This window comes from Cydia amplana, chromosome 18 (assembly GCF_948474715.1).
Source record: "Cydia amplana chromosome 18, ilCydAmpl1.1, whole genome shotgun sequence".
Classification (NCBI taxonomy): domain Eukaryota; kingdom Metazoa; phylum Arthropoda; class Insecta; order Lepidoptera; family Tortricidae; genus Cydia; species Cydia amplana.
In genome coordinates this window covers 12944494-12972094 of record NC_086086.1, presented here as the reverse complement: position 1 = coordinate 12972094, position 27601 = coordinate 12944494, and the positions used below count along the sequence as shown (strand labels likewise).

The following is a 27601-nucleotide window of genomic DNA, read 5'->3' as shown; positions in this document are numbered from 1 at the left end:
GTTTGCGCTTGCTCCTCGAGCGCGCGCACCTAATAGACCTTATCACGTCGCAATAAGATTTATACGATGCTACATAACTTGGCCTGCACGTTCTCCAAGTCGGTCTTAATGGCCTGCGCCTGACTGATGAGCTGCGCATATTCCTCCTTGTAGGACGCAATTGACTTCTCCAGTTGCGCGATCAGATCGCGAACCTCGTCGCCGGCCGTCACGTTAGTTTGCGCTTGCTCCTCGAGCGCGCGCACCTAATAGACCTTATCACGTCGCAATAAGATTTATACGATGGTACATACCTTGGCCTGCACGTTCTCCAAGTCTGTCTTAATGGCTTGCGCCTGGCTGATGAGCTGCGCGTATTCCTCCTTGTAGGACGCGATAGACTTCTCCAGTTGCGCGATCAGATCGCGAACTTCGTCGCCGGCCGTCACGTTAGTTTGAGCTTGGTCCTCGAGCGCGCGCAGCTCGTTGCGGAGCGGCTCCACACGTTTCAACATGTCCGCATATTCGATCTGTACAAACAACCGTTATCTCATTACTAAACTTAGAGAACCTCATCACATTTAGGTGGCAGCGTCTTTGAGCTATAAGTATGGGTATAATATACATATAACCTTTAGCTCAACTGTGCTACTGACAGGCTTTTAAAGGCGCAGTTGCAGCTCTTTTAAAGTACCTAAAAATGGCATTCAGATATGTACTTCAAAGTAACGTTTTCCTCTATTGTTTCATCTTCTCAATTATATGACGATCCATGACATAATTTAATTATTTTTTAACAATAATTTCATATGTTAAGCAAATATTGCATTACCTGAGCGATAGCCCATTTGACCATAGGCCCGCAAGCCATACTGGCTCGGTTGACCTTCTCGAAGTTGTAGTCCGGATTACTCAAGTATCTGGTCCTCATCTTCTCGCGCACATCGTCACTGGCCACACAAACGGGTGATTAATACTTAGAAAAAATAAATTACGATCGTGCATAATACCATCCCGTCATAAGTGTATGATCTGAGCGGACGATATTCGTGCGGGGGAGCGTTATTCGTGTTAAACAAATGCAAAAGTAAACGCTCCGCTGGACGCTCGCCACTCAGGCCGTACACTAAATCCGGGAAATACTCATACAATAACTCAAATAAACCCCTCATGCTTTTCATACAAATGAAAAATGTGTGGTGTCGTATGAAACAAAAATAAACACTTACCCACACAGCAAATAAAAACTAAAATGGATGGATGTTGTGGTGGATGTTCAAATAGATTAGTGGTATTTTCGATTCCATTTTCTATCAAGTAAATTTCAATCGGGCAACTGATGCAAAACGGCCACACGATTATATAAAGTTTACTCCATAGAAAATTACATATTTAATACCATGAATCGAATTGAACATAACTTTAAACATGGTCAAGAAATCAGAAGTAGCAAAAATATATGAAATGGAACAAAAAAACTCGAGTAATCGAATCATTGTCTTTGATGTTCGATTGCCCGACGAGAACGGACGTGTAATGGAGACGAACACAATTTATTTATTGGCAAATACATGCAACCCGGAGACAACTGTGGATTTCTGGCCAAATATTATAGGTTATTTAAACATTAATTTCACTTTTACTCTACCGCAAACTAGGTAGATTAATTGCAAATAAAACTTGCTAAATCATTTAAATCACTATCTAAAATCGTTAAAGGTTAATTTAGCCATCACCACAACACTTAATGTTACAGAGAAATACAGAACACAATGTGCAAAAGCATGCTTCAAGCACTCAAACCAAACAGTGTATTTCTAAAGAGTCACCAAACGCCCGTACTTACCGCAACTAAATAAAATGGGGTTAAAAACTGCTAATACTTTACTACAGAGGGCGCTAAAGGCGTAATGTTCATTTGACAGGGTGTATGTTTGATCTTTGGCCCTTCGCCATTTTGGAAACAACCGCTATCCGCTGACACCTTTGCTTTAATTTGAAATTGAAACACACGCTCTCTCCTTCATCTGTCTCGAACATAGCGCCTTCAGCGCTGAGCTTAGTTTTTAACCTCATCAGGATTGTATACGTGTTGACAAGCGGTGCTCACGTTATGTCCTCGGTAGAGAAGTTGGAGACGATGCTGTTGATGAAGTTTTCTCGCATGATCACGGCTCGGATGGCCTTCCAGTCCGTCGCGTTCTCGCCCAACAGCAGGCAGATAGACTCTAGGGCCACCTTGACGAGCGCCGGCGGGTTGCCCATAGACCGCACCTCCACTAGGTGCTGCTTCTTTATCGACTTGACCGCTGTACGTCCAACGCCATCCGAGCGTCCAGCCACCAGCACGAAGCGAGAGCGAGAGATTACAAAAAAAGAGAGAAACAAAAAGGCGTTTAGCTTTGTGATACATGCGGCTGGCGTTATTATTAGACTTATATCACGGCTATTTAAACTAGGTACTTAAAATAAAAACACAAATTGATTAAATATAATGTTAAGGACGATTGTTAATTTTGTTGTTCATGACGATGCTTAGAAGAGTTAGTCACATTCGAGTAACGACGATGTTATTTGTGGTATTAGATGCCTTTCGCTGCACGAGGTGATCACAGTATTAATGTCGATTCATATAATAATTAATAACAACAGTCACATATGCAAGCAAGCTTAGCTTATATACAAAATAAACTTACAACAATATTCATTCATAACAGTAACGACTTATAAAATATAAAACTAATATTAAAATACAATGCAATGCTTAGATGTAGAACATTCTAAGAAACAACTTTATAAAGAATTACAATTGAATTACAAATCATTCCAAGTACAATGTGTTTGCCAATAAATATAAATTACATTTAAATTAAATATATGACATGTGAAGAAAGTTTAAAATTTCATAACTTATTAGGTTCCTTCCTTGATATGAGGCGAGTCGGAATGTCGGAAATTACTAAGTACAAAAAATAAACATCAAAACAAACTACACTATTAATGCTATCATCATGCCACAGTTGTAGTGCTAACTTTTCTAGAAAATAATCATGCTATAGTTGCAATACTAATTCCTTTAGTTGCAACCCAAAATGCTATTTCAGTGTTTAACTTATTTAATATTTAATGTAACAAAGTTTATTTGTGGAAGGACTCATTTTGATCCACATTTTTGATGCCGAAACCCTTTTGGAGAGTATTCAGACCGGCATCAAACCATTGTCATGCATTTCCGTCTCGCCTCGACAAATAACTTCTGTTGTACAAACGTTCATTAACAATACATTATACGTAATTTGCTGTAAAAAGTCGAATAATATTTCCTATTCGGCACAAATACTATTACACAATCTAAAATAAAATGACACCCCGTGGTGTTTTAAAGGATTTATTTGTTCACCCCACCCCACACTAGCGTCTTTTGAGCGTACTGTATCTTGTATTAAAATACCTTTTGAATACATCAAACTAGTTTCTATGTTGCTGGATTCGTCAATCTATGCGTCCAAAGTTAAAACGGCCGTTTTTGTTTTGAGTTCATAGATTGATGAATCCAGCAACATAGAAATTAGTTTGATTTATTCAAAAGGTACTACATTAATACAAGATACAGTACGTAGCGGCCCCCTTCTTTTTAAATATCTTTCGTTAAATTGAAATAATCACGATTATTTAGCAGTGGCGCTAGTGTGCACGTTGATGGGCTCTTAATTGAGTACGACTACATCCAGTTGAACTACAAACTCACGTGTATTATTAATGAACGTCCGCGAATAAGTGTAAAAGCAAACTAACGTGATATTCTCAGTCTCGAAGTTAACAATCGTCGATATAAAGTTGTCCTTCATCACGGCGGAGCGTATCGCCTTCCACGTGTCCCCCTTCTCGCCGAGCAGCGTGCAGATGGACTCGAGCGCCATCTTGACGACCGACGGCGGGTTGGCCATGGAACGGACTTCCACTAGTTGCTGTTTCTTGATGGATCGCACGGCTGTGTTGGGGCTTCGTTTTTAATACTAGCTTTTATGTTTAGTGCAATATTGAAGCCAATTTTCGTCGACAAATCCCCCTCGGGCGGCATATGAAATTTCTGATCGTTGCTATCACCAATTTTTATCGGACAATCCCGTCGGGTTATGTAATTTTTGATCGTTGGTATCACAACTTTGAGTCAATCAATTAAGGTTCAAAATAGATTGAGTTATTAAATTACTGCGGGCTTACCGCCCGAGGAGACATTTGGAAATTAATTATGTAAGATAGCTCGAATATTGTATTTTAATCCTTCAAATTGACTAAAGCGCTTCTGTAAAGTAATAAGAGCGGCTTTTTTCGATGGCATCAGTCCAAAATCTGCATTTAGTGTTTTAGTACAAAATAAAACCGATCTAACATAGAACCACATTTTATATTGCTAATAATAACAATAGTTAAGGCCAGTTGCATCAACTACAATCAAAGGACTAATAAAAAAACATTAAATTACATTTTAGACCATCAAACGACTAATAAAAAAAACATTCAATTACATTGTAACCAGTGTAACCATGGTTACAGAAGTTTTGAGGCAACCGGCCATTATTGAGGCAGAGGCATCGTCTTATTGTGACTGTTCTAACTACTGATCTACTGATGTTAAGATAATCGTCAAATGTGAACATGTTATCACTAGGTACCTTTATGTAGACTATAGCCATGTACGATCATGTACTACGGTGAAGGTCTAGGACCTACCCAATAAAACTTTACAAGTCCACAAAATGGTGCTTTTAGTAAAAATGTATTTCCAATAAAATTGTCAGAAGGCGGTAAACCTATATAGTTCATTTTCGTGGCCACTATATTGTAGAAGAGGCAGTAATTTAGTTATCGTTTCTATATCTGTTTTCGTTTCTTTTAGGTAGAAGTACCGGACATCTACTCTACCACATATCCAGAAATAGTGTCAAAATCAACCGTCAGATGTTAAACACCCTGTTGCACAGTCAGCAGCAATAGTTGCTAAGCGGGTGAGGTGTTCAAAATGATCTTGACGCGACTTTATTGTTAAGAGAATAAGAGCACGTCAAGGTAATTTTGAACACCTCGCCCGGTTAGCAACTTCTGCTGCTGACTATAACACCCGGCTAAAATAAATTGTACACTTGTAAAGTTCCATAGGATAGCACCTGTTTTAAACAGCAGAAACGAGAAGGAAGTAAGAATAAAGCAAAGAACCAAACCGTTTTGCGCCTCGATGACAGCCGGCTCGACCTGCGCCAAGTCCGCCATTACGTCGCGGCGTTTCGCTTCGATCTCCTTCGTTTGCTTCTCTAGAGCGACCTGATTTCAAACAGAACATACCACAATTTGAAATCAATAGACTACGAAATAAGGTTGAATTGCAGTTGTTTCGAAATCGAACGAAACAAAACAATTGCCACTCTGTTCCAATTTGATGTTCTAAACTAAAGGGTCCTACCTATAGTACCTATTCAGTTCGATGTAAATTAAACCATGTTCAATTGGAACAGAGTCGCTTTTGCTTTGTTTCGTTCAATTTTCAAACAACGCAAAATCAGGTCTATTTCCTACAGTTTAGGTTCAAATTTCAGTGGCAAATTTTGTATGTTTCGTTTGTATGTAGGAGGAGTTTCACTGACCTGAATTTCCTGGCTCTCAACTTTCTTTTTCTCGGCTTCCTGTTGGTCTTTAACCATTTGCCGCAGTTTGGCGTTGGCGGCTTCGTTCTTATGTTGTAATTCCTGAATAATACATTAAAAGATTAGATCCAAGTGCTGCAAGTCTGGTTTCCAGCTTGAAATTTAAACATAAAAGGTCCAATAGTCCACCAATAGTCACCATTTTTATACCTCAGAAAAAGGAAGGACATAACCTGATTTGTGGTCTGAAGAATTGGATACATAAACAAATTACAATGACAACAAACCAAATATCGGCTACCTTCAGAAAACTTAGGAGATTGTTGAGTGCCATTTTGCTGTATATTATCAGGGGTAACGAGAGGTTTTTCTGTCTGTATGTTCGCGAAAAACTTAAAAATGAGTGAGGGGATTTTCATGCGGTTTTGTTGAGGTTTCCTAGAGTGATTCTTGAGGGAGGTTTAGGTGTATTATGTTAACCCGTGCGAAGCCGGGGCGGGTTGCAAGTATAGTAATATACCTGTGACTTGACAGCGAGACTCTTCTGCATTTCCTCGACCTGTTCCACGGTTTCGGCAATCTTCCCGAGACCCACGTTCAAGTGGAGTTGCTGCTCTTCCAAGTCCGCTCGCTTCTCGGCGTACAACTTCACCATTTGTTGGATAAAGTCGAGATAATGTCTGAAAATAAAGTACACATTTAACTTTCTGACATCGTTTGATGATACTTTTTGATTGATATCCATAGAAGTCACATAGACTCGCATGGTTACAGTGTAATATAGACCTTCATGCATTCCAACAAGGTATACAATGGCGTGTATCATACGCGTTACGTTGAAGATATATACTTTATAGTCCTTGTAAAATGCCTTGTTGAATGATTAACGATATTTTTTGTAAATTTGCCGGTAAACCTTTGCCTTTATAAAGCCTAAAGAATAAAGACGATAAAGGGCAATACCGGGGTTAACCTACCATGAAGCAATTTTAGTTGCGGGGGTAAACAGTGCCACTCTTGCGATGTAATTCTATGAGTAAAAGAGCGTTTACGTGTAGATGTCCCGATCATTCACGGTGAGGAGCGGAGCACGATGTAGACGGCGGTATATTGGCAACATTGCAGGTGACGCGACAGGAAAAACGTCGTGCCAAAGCTATAAAGCTCTGGCTTCCTAGGATAACTGGTGCCGTCATATAGCAGCCGTACTTCTATATACATCCAGATTTAGCCGTATTATTCTGTGTGAAGCAGGGCGCTATATGATGGCACCGCTATCCTAGGAAAACAGAGCTTAAGGGTGAGGTTACCTGGGCGTGATGGCCATGGTGCGGTTGGCGCGCTTGGCGAGGCGCGCGTTGGCGCGGTGCAGCGTCTGGTGCACGTACACGCACGCGTTCACCACCGCCGCGCGGTGCGCCGGCCGCGCGCCCACCTCGCCGCACGCCGCCGGGAACAGCTCCGGCGGCGAGTACTCCGCCGAGTCCAGGTCCATGCGCAGCGTGAACTCCTTGCCCACCTGCACAACATGGATCACCCGATAACGTACGCGTAGGACTGAGGTGTCTTACGTCGCACATTTAAGGAGCTACCCGAAGTTTTCATCGATTTTTGACAAGTTTTGAATCGTATCTCCTACTTTTGCACTTCAGATAGAATTTTAAGACAAACGGCTACCGGTTCTTCAATCTTTTATCACCATTTTTGTCGACCGGATATTGAAAAAAATGAATACTTATTTTTTTATGTTTTTTTTTTTAACATTGTCTAAGAAAACTAATACATTTCGTCACTAGATTGCTGTAAAGGATCTTACATATACTAAACCTATATATTTGAGTTCGTCTTTGACGTCTCGAAAAACGTGTCAAGGGTTTAAATTTTAAACAAATAACACAAAAGTTATGGCCGGAAAACCAGTTTCGTGGCCTAAAATTGTTCAACTTTGATGCCAAATATCTAGAAGACAATGAACTTTGAAGTAAATCTGGGATACTATATTGCTTAAAGCCGTTGCTGTTAATATGGTAAGCTACAAAAAAACATTAGAAAACTAAGGGATTCAGATCGAAGGTCATTGGCGTGGTAGCGCCTTAATAGAAAGCTGCTTCTTCTTCCCAATTTTAACAGTCATAGCGATAAGACGGAATGCAATACGCGGTCAAAATTGAGCCATCTTGCGATCAACTCCGATCCCACTCCACTCGGATGGCACCTACATTGCAACTAGCGGTAGATCACGACCGAATTTTCAATTAAAGTACAAACAAAATAAACATCCTTGTGCCATCCATGCGCCTATAATTGCCTTCAATCTTAATTCCCAATAAAAGAGGTAACAAACAGTCAGTTATCACTTGTAAAGCTGTCAAACACTAGCACATTATCACTTATCAGTCATTAATTTCACTTAATCTGACCTGGAATAGGGCTCCATCGCTCCAGTCACCAAACCAGTTGAGCACGCAACGGTTGAACAGGGCGGGCGACGTCGCGGCCCGGTCTTTGAGCCCCTCTGACGAAGGATTCATCGTGAACACTACGTGCAAGTTACGCATCACTTGCCCAGTGAACCTAAAAAGTGAATTTATTTTACGAAGAGTCTCACTGCTCGGTAAGGCAAATCCGCTACTGATGCTGGCCTGGCAAATCCGCCACTGGGCAAACTTTGCCCTAAGGCCCAGTAGGCCCGGGCCTAGGCCGGCAAGACCTAAGCGGCTGCAAGGCGGCACCGTGGCTGTCTCTAATGACGAGTGCTGAGAAAGAGGCGGCTAGTGGTGACTATAGGGGCCTAGGGCGGCCAAGGCTGCAAATCCGCCACTGTGAACCATCGTGATCGTCAGCTGCCGCTCCATTAATAAGATAAGATAAGATAAGATAATATTTATTCAATAAACTTATGCTACTTTGATTTTTACAATGGTAATTATGCAATATATACTTAAGTAATAGGACATTCATATATATTATTTTCTAATACACTTTAATAAAGTTAGAACTAAAATACCAACTATAATTTTATTTTCAATTGCTAAATATAATTTAATAAACATACCTAAACTAAGTAAACATTTACTTGTATCTTAGGTATGCAAATTTTGTAGGTCAATGAGTAAGTGGGGAAATGCTTAAGTTAACAAAAATATTATTTATAATAACAATAAATTAAGTGACTATGTTCTACTTTCTACTATTAAAAATGTTAAGTCATGACATAACTATACAATTTGTACAAATAAGTCTATCCTAATGTTAAATTCAATGTAGCTCATCAAGTAAGACGTTGTTTGCGTTATCTACCTTTGTTGATAAGTGCAGCAAATGGCGTTTAATCGCGGCGCTCTAGTCGCCTTCATAGTCTATGGAATTTAAATATCTGATTTGCGCAAATTTCATCGCTGGACACTGCTCGTCTCCGGTTTTATGATTGCACGGCTTCTTAAAGCGTTGACATGTAGCGCATTTGGGAGGATCGCCTTGTTTTGTGCACTCTTTTATACTGTGTCCTGATGACCCACAATGTCCACACGTAGGTGCTGTATCTCTGCAATATTTAGCCGAATGGCCGTATAAATGGCAAAAATAACACCTGGTCAAGAGAGTAAAGTCTCGTACTGGGCAAGATGTCCAATTAATAAAAACGCGTTGTTGTTGTATAAGCATTCGTCGTATTTCGGCTGTGCATTCTAGAATGTAGTTGCAGGTGGATAAGTCCTTTTTTCCTGATTTATGACTAAGTTTCACTGAGCTCATAAATATGTCCCTGGAGAGACTCGGTTGAAGGTCCACAACGTTTTGTTCGAAAATACAATCGAATACCTCTTTTTCGGTCATATTTGTCGGGACTCCTAGTATGATTATCTTCGGTCTCCTTTTGGTCGTGTCTTCCACTTTAAGTCCCGATTGCTGAAGCTGCTGAGATGCTTTAAGCTTTTCGAGGTCATCCTTTCTATCAGTGCTGATTATGATACCACCATTCTTTGTCTTCCTCATACCGCGAACGTGAAGTTTTAGGGCCTCTGGCTTGATTAAGTTTTGGATCAGGTGTTTGGTATCCTCACTAGATTTTTCTTTATCTGCAGGGTAAATTGCGATGCTGCTAGTATTGGTGGGCACCACAGCTGAACTTTTCCCGGTCCTGACCATGTCGGCAAATGATTGTTTTGCTTCGGTTGTTGTTTTAGCTTCCAGGTGCTGCTTGATTTCATGAAGTTGGGTGCTAATGTTTTTTTGCTGGGACAGGGTATTCACTTGAGCTTGGCAAAGTAAGAAATTCTGTTTGACCGCTTGATACTGAACAGCCATTTGAGAGATTCCGCCCAAAACGCTTTTACTAAGCGTGTTTATTCTAATTTTTTGGTCTGAATTTAACTTGCCCTCATTTGAAATGGTGCAAATTTCATTAAGGCGCCTTTCAATTTCGGATATCCAATTCTGGATTTCGGTAGTTGATACAGTTTCGGGTCCTTCGGCTGGTGCTACGGCTACCGGGGTTCCTTGGGCAGTTTCCATAGCCGGTCTTCTTTCTGGAGGAGGGCTTCGCAGAGTTCGTGAACTTCTATTAAATGCGTCTCTACCAGTCATCGCAACGTTGTGAAATTGTATCCATTACACAGTTTGTATAACTCCGCGTATATTCACAGTTTATAAGAAAAGTGCTGACACTGATTTGACAATTTTATTGTTATGAATAAATAAATAAGTGCGCAGTGGACACGACCACCAACGACGGCAGTCGGACAATGGAATCTCATGAAGGAAGAGAAGTCAGTTGACTTCAGGTATGGTAGATGTTGGTAATATTAAGAGTGGATAATATTTTAGGGAATGAGCTGTTTAAATCGTGTCTAACTACAATAACGGATCACTTGGAAATAATGTTTGACATCCAAACTGCAAAAAAGTATCGCACTAAAGTACTTATTTGTACCAAAAACAAGGGGTGAACTTTAACTTTTGGCCGGTAGTGTAAAATTGTACATCGATAAACTTTAAAATGTACTAACCACTTGTAGAGTTCGTCGTTGGAGTCGAGCATCAGGCCCTCTCGCTGCGCGCCTTCCTTGCATTGCGTCATGAGCGCTGCGAATTCGTCGCCCTCGAACAAACCGGGCACCTACGGACGTTCGACAAACATTAATAATGGGCGGATATAACATAACCATAATTTAAGAGTTTTAACCTCTAGCCGTCAAACCTTGCCAAGCAAAATGAAATTTTATATTGTCAACACAAAGTTCAAATTAGAATGGAACAGGAGACCTTTTTATAGGTCCCTGGGCGGCTAGAGGTTAAGACCCATTTATGAGTCGAAAGTGTTCGTTCACAGTCTACGGACGTCATTAGGGCATATTTAATCGTTGACATTGGTATAAGGAAGTGTCTGTTGTACAGAACAGGGTTATATTTTCAAAATGACGGGCGTTTTTTCGAGCCTTGAACATTATGAAATTCATTATTTGCAATATAGCACCATATTTAGGATATATTCAATATATTAAAACGGGCCGCAGACTAAATGCAGTTTGCGTCGATCGGCCAACGCGTGTGGCTTCTGATGAAGCTACTCGTTATGGAGCGAAACATGGCAAGCAATACCGACTTTAAACCTCTCAAGCGCAATATAAATTACCTGTCTTGTGTGACTAAATGACTTCGCTCAGCTCGCTCGTTTAAATTTACTGTCGGCCAGCAATACCTATTCCCGGCTTTTGTACGATTTTATGTATGTTCTGGCAGCCCTGAAATGCAGTTTGCGTCGATCAGCCAACACATGTGGCTTCTGATGAAGCTACTCGTTATGGACCGAAACATGGCAAGCAATACCGACTGGAAACCTCTCAAACGGAATAGAAATGACGCTCAGCCTCGCTCAGCTCGCCCGTTTTTTACCTATACCCAATACCTATTTCCCGGCTTGTGGAGTATTGTTTTATAGTCACCTCTCCGTTGGCCAGCAGCGTGTTCATGCGCTCCAGGAAGCCGCTGTCGAGCACGTTGGACTCGTCCAGTATGAAGGCGACCTTCTCGTCGCGGCAGCCGGCGCGCCGCAGCACCGAGCGCAGGTCCTCGTCGAAATCAGCGCCCGTATACTTGTTGTGCACCTTTATACAACATTATACAAGTTACAAAGTGATTAGAAAAGTGTAAGTAATACAATACAACCAAATTATTAGAAAAGTAATTGCCTGAACAGAATCAGGCGCCTTTAGTTCGGCGCCGTTAACCAACAAAAGGCATAATACAATTGCTAACTTTCAAAAGTTTTCATAACGCCTATTTTACCCGACGGGACACTTTCCACCCGCCTTAGGCAAGAAAAGAGGTCTTTAGTTGTATAATACAAAACTTCTCAGCTAATGTATTGTTGATACTATTCTCCCTAGTGGCTGACGAAAATTACGCTCGACAAGCAAAATGTGATCCAGTACTTCATCAAACAGGACCAAAAATTTAACATGCTCGTAGATCTATATGAGGAGTCTTTTCAAAAGGGTTTATTTTTTCTGGGAATCTATTTCTAAATTAGACCTTAAGTTTTCTTGAGCAAGGTTCTCTCTAGAAGTACCGCTAAGAAAAAAATAAACCCTTTTGAAAAGACACTCCTCATATAGTAACTATACCTTGATCTGGAAGATGCTAAGCCCGTTCATCCAGGCCACGAAGCGACTGAGCGTGGTCTTGCCGGCGCCGGAGACACCGATGAGCAGCAGATGCCCTTGCGGCTGACGGAAGATGCGGTCGATACGCAAAACGTGATCAAGCACTTCGTCGAAGAGGACGAGCGGTACGTCTAACTCTTCTTCGTAGAACACCTGGGGGAATTATTAAATGGGTTAATGCTAAATGTTCAAATCCATTGTATGGACCAGGGGTCACCAATTAGTTTCTCTGGTCCGGTTTTTAGAATAAAATGACCATCGCGGTCCGTTTCTACTTGAGTTTATTAAATAAGCAAATGCACTGTCCACAAAATATGTTGGGGGTCCGGATCCAGAGCGCGGTCCGCCGTTTGATGAGCGGCGTCTGGACGATAACTTGAATATATATTATTACACTGGGAGTGTGCATAAAACTCAGGTTTTCGGTCTTTTATCTACTGCGCTTCGCTGTAAATGTCTGGCAAGAGCAGTAGAATGGGAGATACGTAATGAAATGAAAATCTATCGTTTCGACGAAGATTGGTTGGAATTTTTAAAACAAACAACATGCTTTATTGAGCGGTAGGTTTAATACTAAAACGTTACCTTCAGTCGGGCCTTGACGTATTCACGCAGCTGATCCCTCTCGACCGGCACATAGTCCTTGCTCAGCCAGTTGCTGTACAGGATGGGACGGGCCAATGCCTGCTCGCGGTTAATACCTAAATGCAAAAGAAAGTTTGGATTAATTTACCTTGACGGAAGTAGGTAAATAGTCCACTACAAGTAAATGCATTATGAACAAGTACAATTTTTGACTTTTTTATTTATTTAGAACATCAGTGTTTTTACACTGCAAATGGAATATCGGTTAGTACCAAGTTAGTACTAATGGATGTCACTGACACAAATTTAACGTGCGCATTTGGCAGTTGAGTATACTGGTCGCGATTTTAAATGCATTATCACAATCATCTCAATGTGAACCAGTTTATTATTTGTGTTTGTTTGTGTTTCAGCATTGCATATCAGAAAAGGCTCAGATGTCATTTTCATCAGGTGAATCAATCACAGACCTGTCTTTATAAATAAAACTTACCTGGGAAGAACCTCATGGCCACAGTGTCGATGTTCTCATCAGTCCACTGCCTCTCAGCTTCCTCTACTAATCGATCTTGGAAGAGGCGCAGAGCTTCGTGCGCCCACAGTCTCACCAGGCCTTCCACGTTCAAGTTGTCAAGAGGCCTGGGGATTAAAGATGATTATTTAGTGAAAAAGGTAGCACAAGAAGCGAATTATGACTAGAGAAGTGAAACAATATTTTAGACACAATGTTACAACAAAATAAATGAAATGAAAACAAATTAGATTACAAATATATATTGAAAATAAACTAAGTCGCGTTAAATTTTCAGTAACATTCTAAAGAAATGTTAACGCAGAAAATGTGATGCTTTTACAAAATAAATAAGCGCTACGTACAGATACAGAATTCTTACTGTCTAACAAGCGGTAACACACTACCGCACCGTAACCTTGGTGCGGTGCGGTAGTGTGTTACGGCTATAACAACGATGTTTGTCAACGAATCAGGTTGATCCTTCTCTAAAGCATGGGCCCAATCACGCGTTTTGTTAGACTGCGCCTTAATGACTGCTCAGATCAGCTACCACCACAAAAATACCACTGACACTATAAATAAATAACCTGTCTTGATCAAAAGGGTAAATATGTACAACTCACCTGATAGCTTCACAGATGCCTCGTACCCATCTGGTCATCTCTCTGGGCGAGTACACGTAATGCGGTTGCATGTCTTGAGTAAAGCGTTCTTGTGAAGCCAGGTATAGTTTGACCATGGCTTGAGTCAAAGGTTCTGCGTAGCCGCGAAGTGCGGGCTGCATACGTAGCATGGCTCGGGTGAATGTTCCGTAAATCTGTTTGGGAAAATATTATATTTAAAAAGTAAAAAGAGGTTATACGAAAAAAAAATGTAATTCCAATTGAATAATGCTTGCATGGCAAAAATCATCAGTAGGGTCGGGCCGTAGTAGGCACTCTTACAATTTCACTATATAAATAAACACATTTATATATGGTGAAATTGTAAGAGTGCCTACTAATTGTACTATACAACAGTATAGTTGTATTATACGTTTCGATCAAGGTGTTTTTCCACGACTGCGGCGACCAGCGATGGTCCCATAAAAGTGGCATACATCAGGTTGCTACTATGTATCAACTTTCAATGTAAATATACTCTGGGAAGCAATATGTTAACCTAGCACCTGTGACACGTGTGATTTCTACCATGGGCCCGTTACTCACAAGCTTATAACTTGTAATACGATGTCACTTTTTGACAGCTTTTGTTAGAAAGGGACTTCCACTTATATTAGTAATACTTTAGTTTGAATTGATATTTGCGGTTAGATGTATTTCATAATTGTTGATGTGTTTTTTTTGCTTCTATGTATGTAAATAAATTCCATGTTGACGTGTAAAAGTGCTCTTGTGGCCTATTTGCTGAATAAATGTTGATGTTTGATGTACAAGCTTATGCGAAAAGTGCCCCAGACATATAAGTAGACCACCGTATTGTTGACAAGGGTCCACTGTACCTGTTCGAGCGAGGTCTCGCCGGGGTAGTCGACGTAGATGACGGGCACGTGCCGCAGCAGGCGGTGCGAGAGCGGCTTGCGGCCCGGGTCCGTCGGCGGGTTGCACGCGCCAACAAACTGGATGCGCTCCAAGTGCACCCAAGAATGATCTAAGTAATAAAGTTAAATCAGATACGGCTAAGAACACCCGTCAAGACAAATCTGGCTATGGATGAGGTCTTGGTGGCTCAGATGGCAGAGCGCTGGAGTATCGATCCAGAGGCCGTGAGTTCAAGTCCCACGCAAGACAGTAATTTTTCCACTTTTAAATTTATTCTAAACCAAATAAATATAACAAGATTTTTAGCTGTTTTAGTCAAACGACACGAAGGTGGAACGACGGTTGAATTAACACTTTGAACGCAACGGCTAACGTGTGTGGCGCGTCATTGTGAACTTTGTCGTAATGCACGAAGGTTAATATTGGGCTGTAGCTGCGCGCGTCGGTTGAATTCTTTGGCGGTCAAATACTTTGACATTGCAAGAACGAGTCTTTACAAAAAAGAACAGGCTGCAACGCTCCGCGGTTTAGTTAATCTTAGTTAATCTTAGTTAATCGTGGCTATGTCCAACGTGTATCGTCTGTTGTTTTTCTCGTATGCTCTTTATCATATATAAATGCATTAAAATCTCACCGCTCGCTCTATAGAAGCCTTTGTGTTCGAGCAGCTGCCTCAGGAAGGAGATGACGCGCTGCGTGCCGTACTGGTCCATGTCGGGCAAGTTGATCTCGTCGCAGAACAACACGAGCCATTTGCCCAGCTGGAAACAAGCACTGTGTTTACAAATGCGAGCAGTGGAACAACAATGTCATGTGTCATCTTGCAGATTTGACAGAACATGCATTAGCACCAATACAAATGAGATTTATGTAGAAATCTGCAAAAGCGGAACCTTTCCATTCATTCATTGGCCTTTGCGCCTATTCCAGACGATTTATGGCGTAACACCGGAGAAACACCATTTTTGGTGGCTGAATAGACCGATGCGAGACAGACATGGTCTACCACAGGCCTGACAAGAGAGATTTCCGGAAAACGGCACTGAGACGCCTTGTCGTCGTTTTTGCTTCTTGTCAGCAAGTGCGGCGAACCAGGTCTCATCACAAAACTTTTGATCCTCCACAGCACATTTGCGCCATTCCTTCCGCTGTTCTGCAAGCCTCTCCCAGTCTCGGTGGTAGGCAATCATGGAAGGCAATCAGAGGGACACTCTTTGCGCAATCGTTAAAGCGAAGCAATGGCCTCTCAACGTTACGTTTTGCATTCGCAACCGCACCAAGAAGAACACGGCGGGGTAGTCGAGAGGGTTCCATATTTCCCATTAGACTAGTTATATGAAGTACTAACCTGAACAGGCGCCAACACAACTCCATTAGGCGTCTTCCTGTACTCGCAGTAGTGGTCGAAGGTCTTCAGCAGGAGTTCAGGCGTGGTGGCGGACGAGAAGTTGAGGCCGACCACCTCCATGTCGGGCAGCGCTCGGAGCGCAGAGAACAGCGTCATGGTTTTACCGGACCCGGGCGGGCCGCATAGTACTGGAACATGTGATTATGTTAGCGGACATCGGACGCGAAAAACGACAACATTTTAAATTCAAATTTAACACTAAGAATTTCACAAAAAGATCGTCAAAAAAACATAACAAAAGAAGTACATACATCGGAATATCCATTTGCTATATAGAACGTGACGCAGCGTATAGGTATCCAAAAACAAGCAGAGGTGATTGGAAACAGGTTATGAGACTGAGAACGACATCATTTTCCTTAGCGCTAGACGCCGACTCTAGAGACTAACTGGGGTGGCCATAAGAGAGGCCCCACACTAGCGTCTTTTGATCGTTGTCGTATAGTCAACTTTATGGCTGCTGATCGACGTAACGTTAGCACAACTGCGCAACGACGCCATTTTCCACAGCGCTGACTAGACGCCGACGCTCAAAAGACACCTATGACTCCTGCCGGGCTAGCACATCATTGGCGCGACAGTATCTCGCTGCGAGAGAGACTACCCGTCCGTCTTTAATGAATACAGTTACAAAAAGACGGGTAGTCTATTTCGCGGCGAGATACTATCGCGCCAATCATGTGCTAGGCCTTATCTTATCTTATCTTATTGTTTTCGGGGGCCCTTGCGGATACACTTCGACCCATAGGGATCTTTTGTGCAATTACCCCCTAGAGAAGATCCGTCAGCTACTCAAAAGCTTTCCCACCATATCCATGTGTCGGGTGATGGAGCTCATGGGTAGCGTTTTAAACTCCATTGGTTCCAGATATCCTGCTCCAAAGTCCTTCATTCTTTGTCTGGCGAGGGCGTGACATTCACACATTAAGTGTTTCACTGTCTCTTCCTCTTCGCCACACATTCGACAATCGGTGTTGTCAGAGTGTCCCATCTTGGCCAGAATTCCTTTGACCCCGTAATGGCCAGATGTGCTAGGCCTACTGCTATGGTTAGACCGACGGTACGTACCCAGCGGCTTGTGCTCTGCGAGCCACGTGTAGAGCAGCGCCTCGTGGCGCACCGTATCCAGCGTCGGCACTACTACGTCGGGCGCCGCCACCTTGTGCGTCTCCACTTCGATCTGCGGCACCTTGGCTGACCAGGGCACCCACTCGCCGGTGATAGACACCTACATAATAGGGGTTATAGTGGGTCAAACCAATTTGTCAGTAAATAGGACCAAAAAACTATACTCATCCTTTTCTTATGGGTGCTAGTACTAGTGTAAGATAAAAATAGATTCTCTTTGTCTATGTTTGAAATGAGACAGTCCTTTGACACACTATAGTTTAAAGTCTGCTATTGAAATGGGGTTAGCAACTGTCAAAGGTTTGCATAAATTGCGCCATCATAGCGCTTTCTATGAGATTTGGCTTAAAGGGCTGCCATCCAGGGCATTAAAAAAAAATTGTCACAATTCTAGGGATTGACAGGGCAAGCTATGATGGCGCCATCTGCTAAATACTTCGACCGGCCAACCCCATTATAGTAGCGCATGTGTTACTGATTATTCTCAATGCGACTTGAGAAGTCAGTGCCGACGGTAACTCTAACGGTATACATATATCCCTGGGCGCCTTAGGGTGGTATTCCACCGGTCCAATTTCTTTGTCCAATATGTATTTGCGTCTCACATTTTGCTTAGTGAGAGAGTGAGACGCAATGCACTACCAAGAAATTGGACAGGTGGAGTACCAACCGGCGTGTAAAACTATGAAAAAAAAACGTAATTAAATGAAAGAAATAATAAAAGGTTGAGGCTCGCACGTGACATGACCGCCGGTTCATCGGCGGGACAGAGATAACTATGCGAGTGCAACTGAGACAGGAAATGGCGGGGCAATGTATGAAATTATTCGTGCTTACCTTCGCTATTGCATACTTAGATGAACAACAGGGTATTTGACTATATTTAAAATTAATTATTTGACACCATGAGTGAAATAAAGCACCAGATAATTATTTGAAAAACATAGTTAGCAGTTATTTTTAAGCACAAGTCCTATTTAATAAATCGGATAGAAATATAAAAAGTAGGCGAGTTGACCGCGACGTTACTGTGTAATGTTTCATATAAATTCCATAATAGCAAATCGTTTTAACAGTTCTAAAAAAGAAACTGATTTGACTAGTAGGAAAATACCCTATTGTGAATTAATACAAAGAAGCGTAAAATGCTCACCTCGAAATCAATGATATGTTGATTTGCCCCGCAGTTGGGCAGAGGCATAGTGCTGGCCGATCTTATGAAATCACCCAACTCATTACGATCCTGTGAAAAAAAAAACACCTTCAGTTTTGGACTAATGTGAATTTTATTACAATGTGAATAAGGTTCAAAACATACCTTGAGTTTAGCGTCACCAGCGAAGGACCAGAGAAGGGAGTAGACGAGCCATTTGGGCACGTACGCTTCCAACTGTTCGTTTGTTACTGGGAAGTCGGGGTGCTGCCGGTTGTAGCCAAGGATGTTTCTGTAGAAAAAAAAACGTTACATACATTTTTGGTCTTTAGCTAAAAATATTTATCCGTTTTTTTCAAACACAGTTGTTATTAATGAAAAAAAGAGGAAAAACAATTATGTAAAAACAAGTCTTAAAGTTTCAATTGTTTTTTGTAACGATAGTTATTATAAGTAGAATGTTTTTTGTTGTTGTCAATGGCTGGACGTGAGGACATATATCTATCTCACCTAACACCGCGATTCAACATGGAGTGCAAGGAGGACAGCGCGCGATGCCGAGTGAAGTCCATAATGTGATCGAGCGAGACGGCACGTTCGAAGCATTTCACAACTAAGCCGTCGCCGAAGAACAGCGGTTGGAGGATCATGGCCACGTCGCGTTGAGTCTGAAAATACAATGGAGTTACTAAACCGTGCTACTAACGTGTCTCACGGGTATAATTATCATTCAGTTCAAAATTTAAAACCTCAATGTCTTTTTTTAGCTGGAAAATGTATCCTATCAAAAACATTACATGTAAAAAATGCAAGTCTCGCAACGCAATTCTTCTACTACAAAAAAGTTTTGAGATGTAATGTCGGTTGACCAAGTCGGTTATTTAAAAAAAATAAAAAATAATAAAAATGCATTTATTTCAGACAAACATGGTCCATATTTTGTTAGTACATCTTAATCTAAATTTAAAACTTATAGCTAAGGTTAACTTAAAATAAACTTAAATAACTATCTTAGGTACTAAAGATCAGATTTTAGTCAGTGCCAGGGCGTTTCAAACCGTATCAATAAGATATCTTTAATTTTAAACACGTATAATGACTTGGCAATCGCCGTGCCCCCAGATACCCATGAGACGTGGGTAAGCTGTTATAATACAACCAAAAGTATCGTAGGCTTTAATCACAAATCATTTTTTTACTAGGATGTATACTCGCGGTCACCACACATTGGCCTTCCAATACTAAGTATGAGAGCATTCCGCTCCGCTCTTTTTTCTATCATTAAAAATATCAAAAGTTCTACTATAAAATTTGGCTGTTGTTATAATTTAAAATGATATTATGATGTAATTGATATGCTACAAGTAAAAGAGCGTGTGGTGATCTATCAGACCCAGGGCGTCCGCTAGCGGGCGCGGTTGCACGGAGCGAGTGAGCGGGTCAACGAAAAATAGTATGAGCGTTGCTAACTGGCGCGAACGCGTGCGACGGATTTTACTTACAATGGCACCCGCGTTCGTATGGCAAACACTTCTTAAAGCGGAGTAAGTCGCTAAATTTCGTGGACAAGAGACAATTTTCATTTATTTAGACTATTTTGTAGGAATTACTTTAGCATATTCAATTTTAAATAGCTGATTTACCTGTAAAGCTGGAGACAGTATGTTTTCCGTGGCGTTCTGATCACCGCCCGCCGACGGAGCGGCCATCACGATGCTGAACGAGTCTTCTTCGCCGTCCTCCAGGGGAATGTTTCTCAGTCTGAACAGAAATTAAACAATTCTATAATAGTGTTTCGTAACTTGGAAGATTGAGACTTGTACGAATAGCGGTTTATTTGCATGCCAATTAAGCTGTATTACATGGTTGTACATAAAACTAATAACAATTCAAGCTATCAAATAAATCGGATAGCGTAGACCGAAATCACAGAATAAATAATAGTACTAGGTACAGAAGATTCACTCCCTAACGAAACGAGTCTATTACGACAGATATGACCGCTAGGTGGCGTCCGTTCTGTAGCGTTGCGCGGCAACTACTATGGCTAGACACCAAAATTGGTGTGGGCCGCATGTACTTGTAGCGACGCGACGAAATCGCGGAGTGAGCCACGCCTGCCTAAGTTTAAGGTTTCATGTAAACTAAGAAAGGTTGTAATGCGAGATGAAAATGATATAGCTTACCTCAACAAATAGTTTTCGAAGATCATCTCTGTGGTGAGTACGTCTTGTGAGAACCAAACCATGCCGCAACGCGAGACTGTGGCAAGGGTAGCATATTTAAGATCTTGGACCTGGAAACGAATATATCATTAGCCTTTTGAATGCTACGCCTCGTGTGCGGCGCGTCATCGTGAACCTTGTCGGAATGCACGAAGGTTGATATTGGGGTGTAGCCGCGTGCGTTAATTGACGTTTTTGGCGGTCAAACGGTTAAAAGGACCGTCAATTTTACTATAAATAAATGAATGATGCATAATTAATTAACTCTGTAGTAAAAAATAAAGCTAGCATTATATAAAACCAACACACGTAGAGACGTACCAAAAGGGTAGCCGTAGATGCCGACGTGAAGTTGAGAACTGTTAGACGTTCGACTAAGGTGACATTTAGCATTTATGTTTCATCATCATCATCATCATATCAGCCATATATCGCCCACTGCTGAGCATAGGCCTCTCTTCGAGCACGACACCTATCCCAATCTCATCCAGAAGTGACCCGCAATCTTCCGAATATCGTCCACCCAACGAGCCAACAAGCATTTATGTTTGCTTTGTGTAAAAGATGAGTGTAAAATACGAACTAACTAACCTCAAACATGACCTGCACGTTGGGCGGCAGCGACAGGCGCTCGCCATTGGGCAGCTCGCCATTGGGCAGCGTGAGCAGTTTGTTGTCGTCGAGCACCGAGTTCAGGTTCTCCACCCACTCGGGGTCAATATATGATCCGTTGTTTGTTGACACCATATATAACTAACCTCAAACATGACCCGCACGTTGGGCGGCAGCGACAAGCGTTCGCCATTGGGCAGCGTGAGCAGTTTGTTGTCGTCGAGCACAGAGTTCAGGTTCTCCACCCACTCGGGGTCAATATATGATCCGTTATTTGTTGACACCATATATAACTAACCTCAAACATGACCCGCACGTTGGGCGGCAGCGACAGCCGCTCGCCATTGGGCAGCGTGAGCAGTTTGTTGTCGTCGAGCACCGAGTTCAGGTTCTCCACCCACTCGGGGTCAATATATGATCCGTTGTTTGTTGACACCATATATAACTAACCTCAAACATGACCCGCACGTTGGGCGGCAGAGACAGCCGCTCGCCGTTGGGCAGCGTGAGCAGTTTGTTGTCGTCGAGCACCGAGTTCAGGTTCTCAACCCACTCAGGGTCCACGTCGCCGTCGAATATGATCCATTGGCGCTTGTTGATTTCACCGCGGACGTTGTCAATTATTTTTCTGAAAAGGTTGTTTTATGTAGAGGCAAGTAATAGGTGCAAACGCCTAGAACCTCATTTTGCTGTAGATGGTGCTATTTTTTATTGTTGAATTATATTTTCTTTTCGTCATCTCTTTGTTTGTCACTGTCACTGATACAAAACTACAATAAAAGCACAAGATGGGAATGAAAACGGAAGTGCAGCTCTATCCTAATTAATTTATCCCTTCTTGATCCCTTCAGAGAGGGCGCTCGTTTTATGTATCAAACAAAATTGAGCTCTGGTGTTAACGTGGGTAGAAGTCTTATTAAACTCTTCGAAGGTCCTTTGCTTAAGGAGTTACCTGAGAATGTGCGTGAACAGTCCATCGGTCCATTCGCGGGTGTTGGGGTCCAGCACACCGTACAAAGTCTCCTTTGACATCGCCTTGGGGTCTATCACGTGAGCTACGCCTTCAACGCCTTCGAATCTAAATAAATAAAAAGTTTGTAACTTAAGGAATGCTGTAGCCTGTAAGTATGATTAATGATTATACCATTGTACAGTTTTGCAATATATTACAATTTTTTATTTATTTATTTAACTATATGAGCCTAGTGTCCCACTGCTGGGCAAAGGCCTCCCTCCTCCCTTTCCACGTATCCCGGTCTTACAATACAATACAACTCTAAATTACAATACACCTCTACAATACACAATGCAACTCTAAATTAAAATTTGAAAGCTGTGTGACCGACATTATTCGGTAGTGAGATTGTCAAGCGCGCTACGGTACGGTACGTTAAAATAGAGTTACCTTTCCAAAGCCTTGAGCAGCACGCGCCACGCGGTAGACTTGCCGCTGCCGGATGGCCCGACCATCATCAGACCATGATTCAGTTTGCAGATCTGGTATAGTTGCAGGACCTAAACATTACATTAAGTTAGGGTTACTTCTGTGAATTAAGGTTAAAAAAAAGAATTGTTTTAAAAAAGTAATTTGTCGTGAATGTGAAAATATGATGAGTTTTGTGATTGACAAAAATATAGTGTGTGTTGAGCACATGTTTTACTAAAGCTTCATAATAATAATTAAGATACGAGTAAGTGTGCTGAATTGATTGAAAACACATCAAAAACACGAAACTGGTTTGTGAGCGAAAATTTTAGGTTTTTAATGAAGTGAAATAAGTTGCTACAGTGTGTTGTTACATTTACAAATGTAATTATCAAATAGCAATGTAGAATTTCAGCGTGTGCTTTTTATAGATCCTTTTTATAGAGAATTTCTGTGGAGTACGAAACTACAACAAGTGTCAAAACAAACAGCTTCGAGTTTACAAGTAATAGAACGCAGGAGGACAACAATAGGCCAAAACAATATTTGAAGAACCAATCTAAACATAAAGAGAAAAAGCTTTCAAATGTTATATTCGGGCTGTTTTACCACAGGCTAATAAAGCTATAATCGAAAATGTTATCGTTAATACTATGAGTTTATACAATTTACCTAATGGTAGTAGTGGAAATTAAATGGTATACTCGTAAAGAGGACAAAGTATAAAATATTGATCAATATATTTTTTCTTTAATGTGACATCCATTTCAGTTTGTAATTTACATTAAAGTATAGTTTCTTCTTAGAATAACACAAATAAAAATATTAAATAAACTTGATTTGTTGTGTATTCCACCTGTCCAATTTCTTTGTCCAAAGTGCATTGCCTCTCACTCCCTCACTAAGCATAATGTGAGACGTAAATACACATTGGACAAATAAATTGGACAGGTGGAATACCACCTATGACTTTATAAATGTTACATTTCTAAATAAACTAGTGTGTCAAACTTTCAAAAAAAGTCCACAAACATTTTACGTGACCGCTACTCCATAATTACAATCATTTCAAACAACCCCGAATATACCACTCATCATCCCAGCGAAACTGAAACAAAACTGCTCCACTACCAGACCAATGAACACAGTCCACAGACAAGACATCCTCCAGACTGAGCATAGTAGCGCTACCCCCTCTGCCACAAACATACGGTAGTTTTACTCCATTTTCGAGTCAAAGTGTCTTTGTGTGACGTCCGTGTCTTTGAACAGTTTGAACGGAGCAATCACGGCACGAGACTCGCTTACCTCGTCCCCCGCACCCCAGTATTTTTGGCAGCATCGGTTTCATGAAATGATTGCTCTAAACTCCGTCTAGAGGATTCCTAGTCTATGACACAGACACACACAGATCCGTGCCACACTGACCTTCTCGATCCACGTGCTGTGATGCTCGCGCGACGCCTCGCGCCGTCTCTACGTGCCGTTAGCGGTTAGCATGGAAACGCATATGCATACACACTCACGGGCTACCGTATGATTGATATAGACTGCGCTTTCTAATGCTGTATTATTATCATACATCGTTATCGCGGGAGCAAAAACAAGCAACAGAACGTTTATTTTGTAAAAACGGAATATTCTGCCTACACATTCTAAACCTCTAAGATGGCTTCATATCTGGTATGAAGTTTTCGTTGGAAAAGGTCAATAAATCTAATATTTAACTATGTAAATGCTTACCTATTAGTCAACGTGTCAACTTGAACAATAACTTTCAACTTTTTGATATCAGTATTTACTTCTAGGAGTAGGTATTTTATTCTGATAAGTACCTACTTATTCGTATTAGATGACCAACATTTTAACTAAATTTTCTACTGCTTCACTTTGAACTCATAGGTACATATAAACGTTTCTCGATAGGAATGTCACTTCTGTTATTGTTTATTTGACATAATCTTTCAGTACTGTCAAATCGTTGTTGCTCCCGCGATAACGATGTATGATTATTATATGAGAAGGAGCGACAACCAATACTTGAATCTAGAGGTAAAAAGTTATAGACATTGAGCGACTTGCGACGGCGGCAGCGGAAACCATAGGTTGGAGCGAGACATCGCTGATCAGATCTTTCGTTCCCACCTATGGTTGTCGCTGCCGCCATCGCCAGTCGCATAATGTCGTGGCCGAGCCGTAAGGCCAAGGAATTTTATGTGTGGTACTTCGTATGTCACAGTGACAATAATAGATCTCTACCGGCTTTCGTAAAAAAGTTAAGAGATTTTCTGTTAGTACTTCAATTAAATTAAATTTTTATACTTTTTATTTTTGCAACTTTTAAATTGTACCAATCAAATTTCTGATAAAATCGATGTTTATATCCAAAATAACAAAACAGTGAGATGGACACGATATAACTTCAATATAACTATTTTTTAACAGTAATAGATGCTTAGGTATTCTTATCTACTTTGGTTCCATTAAAAAACGCAGTCCAAAATTATAAATAAAAATATTTATGATAAAGCAAATGTAAGTTTCATTGTTAAATATTTCAATCGCATTCAGTAATAATGTTAATAGCAAATGTTTTATTGTTTAATTTTAATGTCACATGATACCGTCACCAGCGGTTATGATTTATGATGAGCTTCATAAATAAAAAATTGAATTAATCTTTGTGCAAACAGTATGAATAACATTTATGTGTCAAACAGTGCTCATGATTATATATTGTAATAAAAATATCACTACAGCCTTGGTTCCCAGTACGATGAGAACGAACCAAAGGAACAATCAACGAAGCAGAGCATTAAAAATCATAATATTCATCGCCTTTCGTATGGCATTGTAATTCAAAACACTACGCCCCGGTGCATTGACGTATATCTCAGGACGGGCCTTACGGGCACTAAAAACGGTACTAGTTCAGCGGTGCCACGACTCACGAATTCGAGCCAATCGTGCAGTCTAACGCAACTAGTTGCGACCAATCGCGTTGCAGCGGTGTCACACCGCTGTACTGGCCCCATTCATGCCCCATTCTTATTGGCCGTAAGGCCAATCCTGAGATATACGTCAATGCCCCGGTGATAAAAATGCTTGATGGTCGTCAGTAGGACAACTTTACTCTCTGTTGTTCATTACTTATTCACCACCCAGTAACATAATGCTAGGACAGATAGGAATAGGTGAATTCATATGAATCATTCCCATTTGTCTCCGCCTCCACCAAAAGAGCATACGGCGGGAATACACCAAATAAAGTGGAATTATCCTTTCAAGACTCGTGTTAGTTATGTCTCTTACGTAAAAAGTTTTAGCGTATGTGATTTAAAATGCCTACTTTCGGAAATCAAAATTATTATAGTAAAATGAGTATAGCTGCTCCTACTGATTACAAATGGTCGATTTGAGACATAAATGGTATTCGATTTGTTATATTTATGATATGTTAAATGTATTAAATTCACCGCATTTCACCGCCGTTTCCAGGGATGCAGTTATTTAAACCGTGCCGACGTAAAGTTTCCAAAATTGTGAAACATTTCATCCACAGGAAATTGAACTTACATTGATTTTAGAGAAATATCAACAAGTATTCAAGAATTTTATCAACATTTTGGAATCTCTCTGTAACTCGCACACCTGGGTGCCTAGCCAAGGTGACAATCGCTTGCGCAACGACAGCGAAATGATTTGTCTCTCGACAGTGCGACAGTGACAGTTGCGTTTCGTTCGCTACGGAGCGTAAACGATTGGCATGTTGGCTACGGACCCTGCAGTTATTTAACTAGAATGTGACGCACCTTTTCCATCCAAGTGGAGCCCTGCTCGTCGCCCTCGCCGCACACCAGGAACTCTTCAGCACAAACCGTACGGATCTCGTTCTTCAGGCCTAGTATACAAATATTTATATAAGGGTGGTATTCCACCTGTACAATTTCTTTGTCCAATGTGTATTTGCTTCTCACATTTTGCTTAGTGAGAAAGTGAGACGCAATGCACGTTGGACCAAGATATTGGACAGGTACAATACCATCCTTAGAAAGCTCTGTCGGCTACTTGCAAGGACAATTTAGCTTACTCGTAGTTTAGTTGTAAAAAAGTCTTGACGTCAAAAAGAAATGGCTTCGCAATGTCTGTCTGTCTGTCCTCTTGTGGCTTAGCTTATTGCCTTTCTATACCCGAACGTGCATCTGTGCAGTAGATTTTGAATTCTATTTCATTTAACTAAGAGTTCAAAACCTACTAACGTGAATCCCGTACTTGAAAAGTTAACCATTAGTGCCAGAAAGCTGTTGTTTGGTATAAATCATTCCAGATACTAAACATAATTTTAAACAAAACTTTTTTTTTTCAGAAACTTATAAGGTAAAACCCATTTACCAGTCATCTCAGCCCTGGTGTATCCAACATTAGGGAACACATCGTTGAGCAGCGAGAACAGTAGCGGTATGTCTTCGGCCACCAGCTTGGGCACCATGGTCTCGCACACGGATTGGATGAGGATGTCCTGTTCGGGAAGAGACTCCGCGATCGACGCCTCGTCGGGCACTTCGGTGCCGCGCTCGATTAGGTTCTCCTGCGAATGGATGTGAGTTTAACAAACGACTGAGAAACACGAAAAATAACCCTAATAAGGTAATTCCTTGCCGGCGTCTATATTTCCGAGCTCATATAACCCGGCAACCTTCAAATCAAGGGTGAACAGGCACTTTCT

The 27601-nt window shown here is 41.2% G+C and overlaps 2 protein-coding genes across 3 annotated transcripts in view; both read right to left on the bottom strand.

Annotated features, from left to right (window-relative positions):
* Positions 1 to 27601, bottom strand: part of LOC134656346 (dynein heavy chain, cytoplasmic) — a 100165-nt gene that overhangs the window by 30175 nt on the left and 42389 nt on the right. Inside the window, exons 42-70 of one of the 2 annotated variants that reach the window (XM_063511864.1) lie at positions 27268 to 27463; positions 26688 to 26776; positions 24304 to 24351; positions 22855 to 22964; positions 22402 to 22527; positions 21900 to 22077; positions 20799 to 20908; positions 20256 to 20373; positions 19123 to 19280; positions 18778 to 18904; positions 18613 to 18702; positions 17400 to 17559; positions 16272 to 16459; positions 15558 to 15684; positions 14884 to 15032; positions 14006 to 14199; positions 13362 to 13507; positions 12869 to 12984; positions 12245 to 12436; positions 11564 to 11725; positions 10628 to 10737; positions 8042 to 8195; positions 6932 to 7140; positions 6142 to 6301; positions 5622 to 5723; positions 5202 to 5301; positions 2090 to 2288; positions 812 to 929; positions 294 to 509 (exon numbers count right to left, since the gene is read on the bottom strand). In XM_063511864.1, coding sequence (XP_063367934.1) covers positions 294 to 509; positions 812 to 929; positions 2090 to 2288; positions 5202 to 5301; positions 5622 to 5723; positions 6142 to 6301; positions 6932 to 7140; positions 8042 to 8195; positions 10628 to 10737; positions 11564 to 11725; positions 12245 to 12436; positions 12869 to 12984; positions 13362 to 13507; positions 14006 to 14199; positions 14884 to 15032; positions 15558 to 15684; positions 16272 to 16459; positions 17400 to 17559; positions 18613 to 18702; positions 18778 to 18904; positions 19123 to 19280; positions 20256 to 20373; positions 20799 to 20908; positions 21900 to 22077; positions 22402 to 22527; positions 22855 to 22964; positions 24304 to 24351; positions 26688 to 26776; positions 27268 to 27463 — 4152 coding nt within the window. The remainder of the gene's footprint in view (positions 1 to 293; positions 510 to 811; positions 930 to 2089; positions 2289 to 5201; positions 5302 to 5621; positions 5724 to 6141; positions 6302 to 6931; positions 7141 to 8041; positions 8196 to 10627; positions 10738 to 11563; positions 11726 to 12244; positions 12437 to 12868; positions 12985 to 13361; positions 13508 to 14005; positions 14200 to 14883; positions 15033 to 15557; positions 15685 to 16271; positions 16460 to 17399; positions 17560 to 18612; positions 18703 to 18777; positions 18905 to 19122; positions 19281 to 20255; positions 20374 to 20798; positions 20909 to 21899; positions 22078 to 22401; positions 22528 to 22854; positions 22965 to 24303; positions 24352 to 26687; positions 26777 to 27267; positions 27464 to 27601) is intronic. The other variant, XM_063511865.1, reaches the window with a different exon arrangement.
* LOC134656545 (uncharacterized) lies at positions 8964 to 10205 on the bottom strand. The gene has a single exon (XM_063512105.1). It carries the CDS (start codon positions 10203 to 10205, stop codon positions 8964 to 8966), a length of 1242 nt encoding a protein of 413 aa, XP_063368175.1.

What these genes read in the sequence shown, in the direction of transcription:
- LOC134656545 (XM_063512105.1), bottom strand. Translation starts at nt 10,205, where the DNA reads ATGACTGGTAGAGACGCATTTAATAGAAGTTCACGAACTCTGCGAAGC.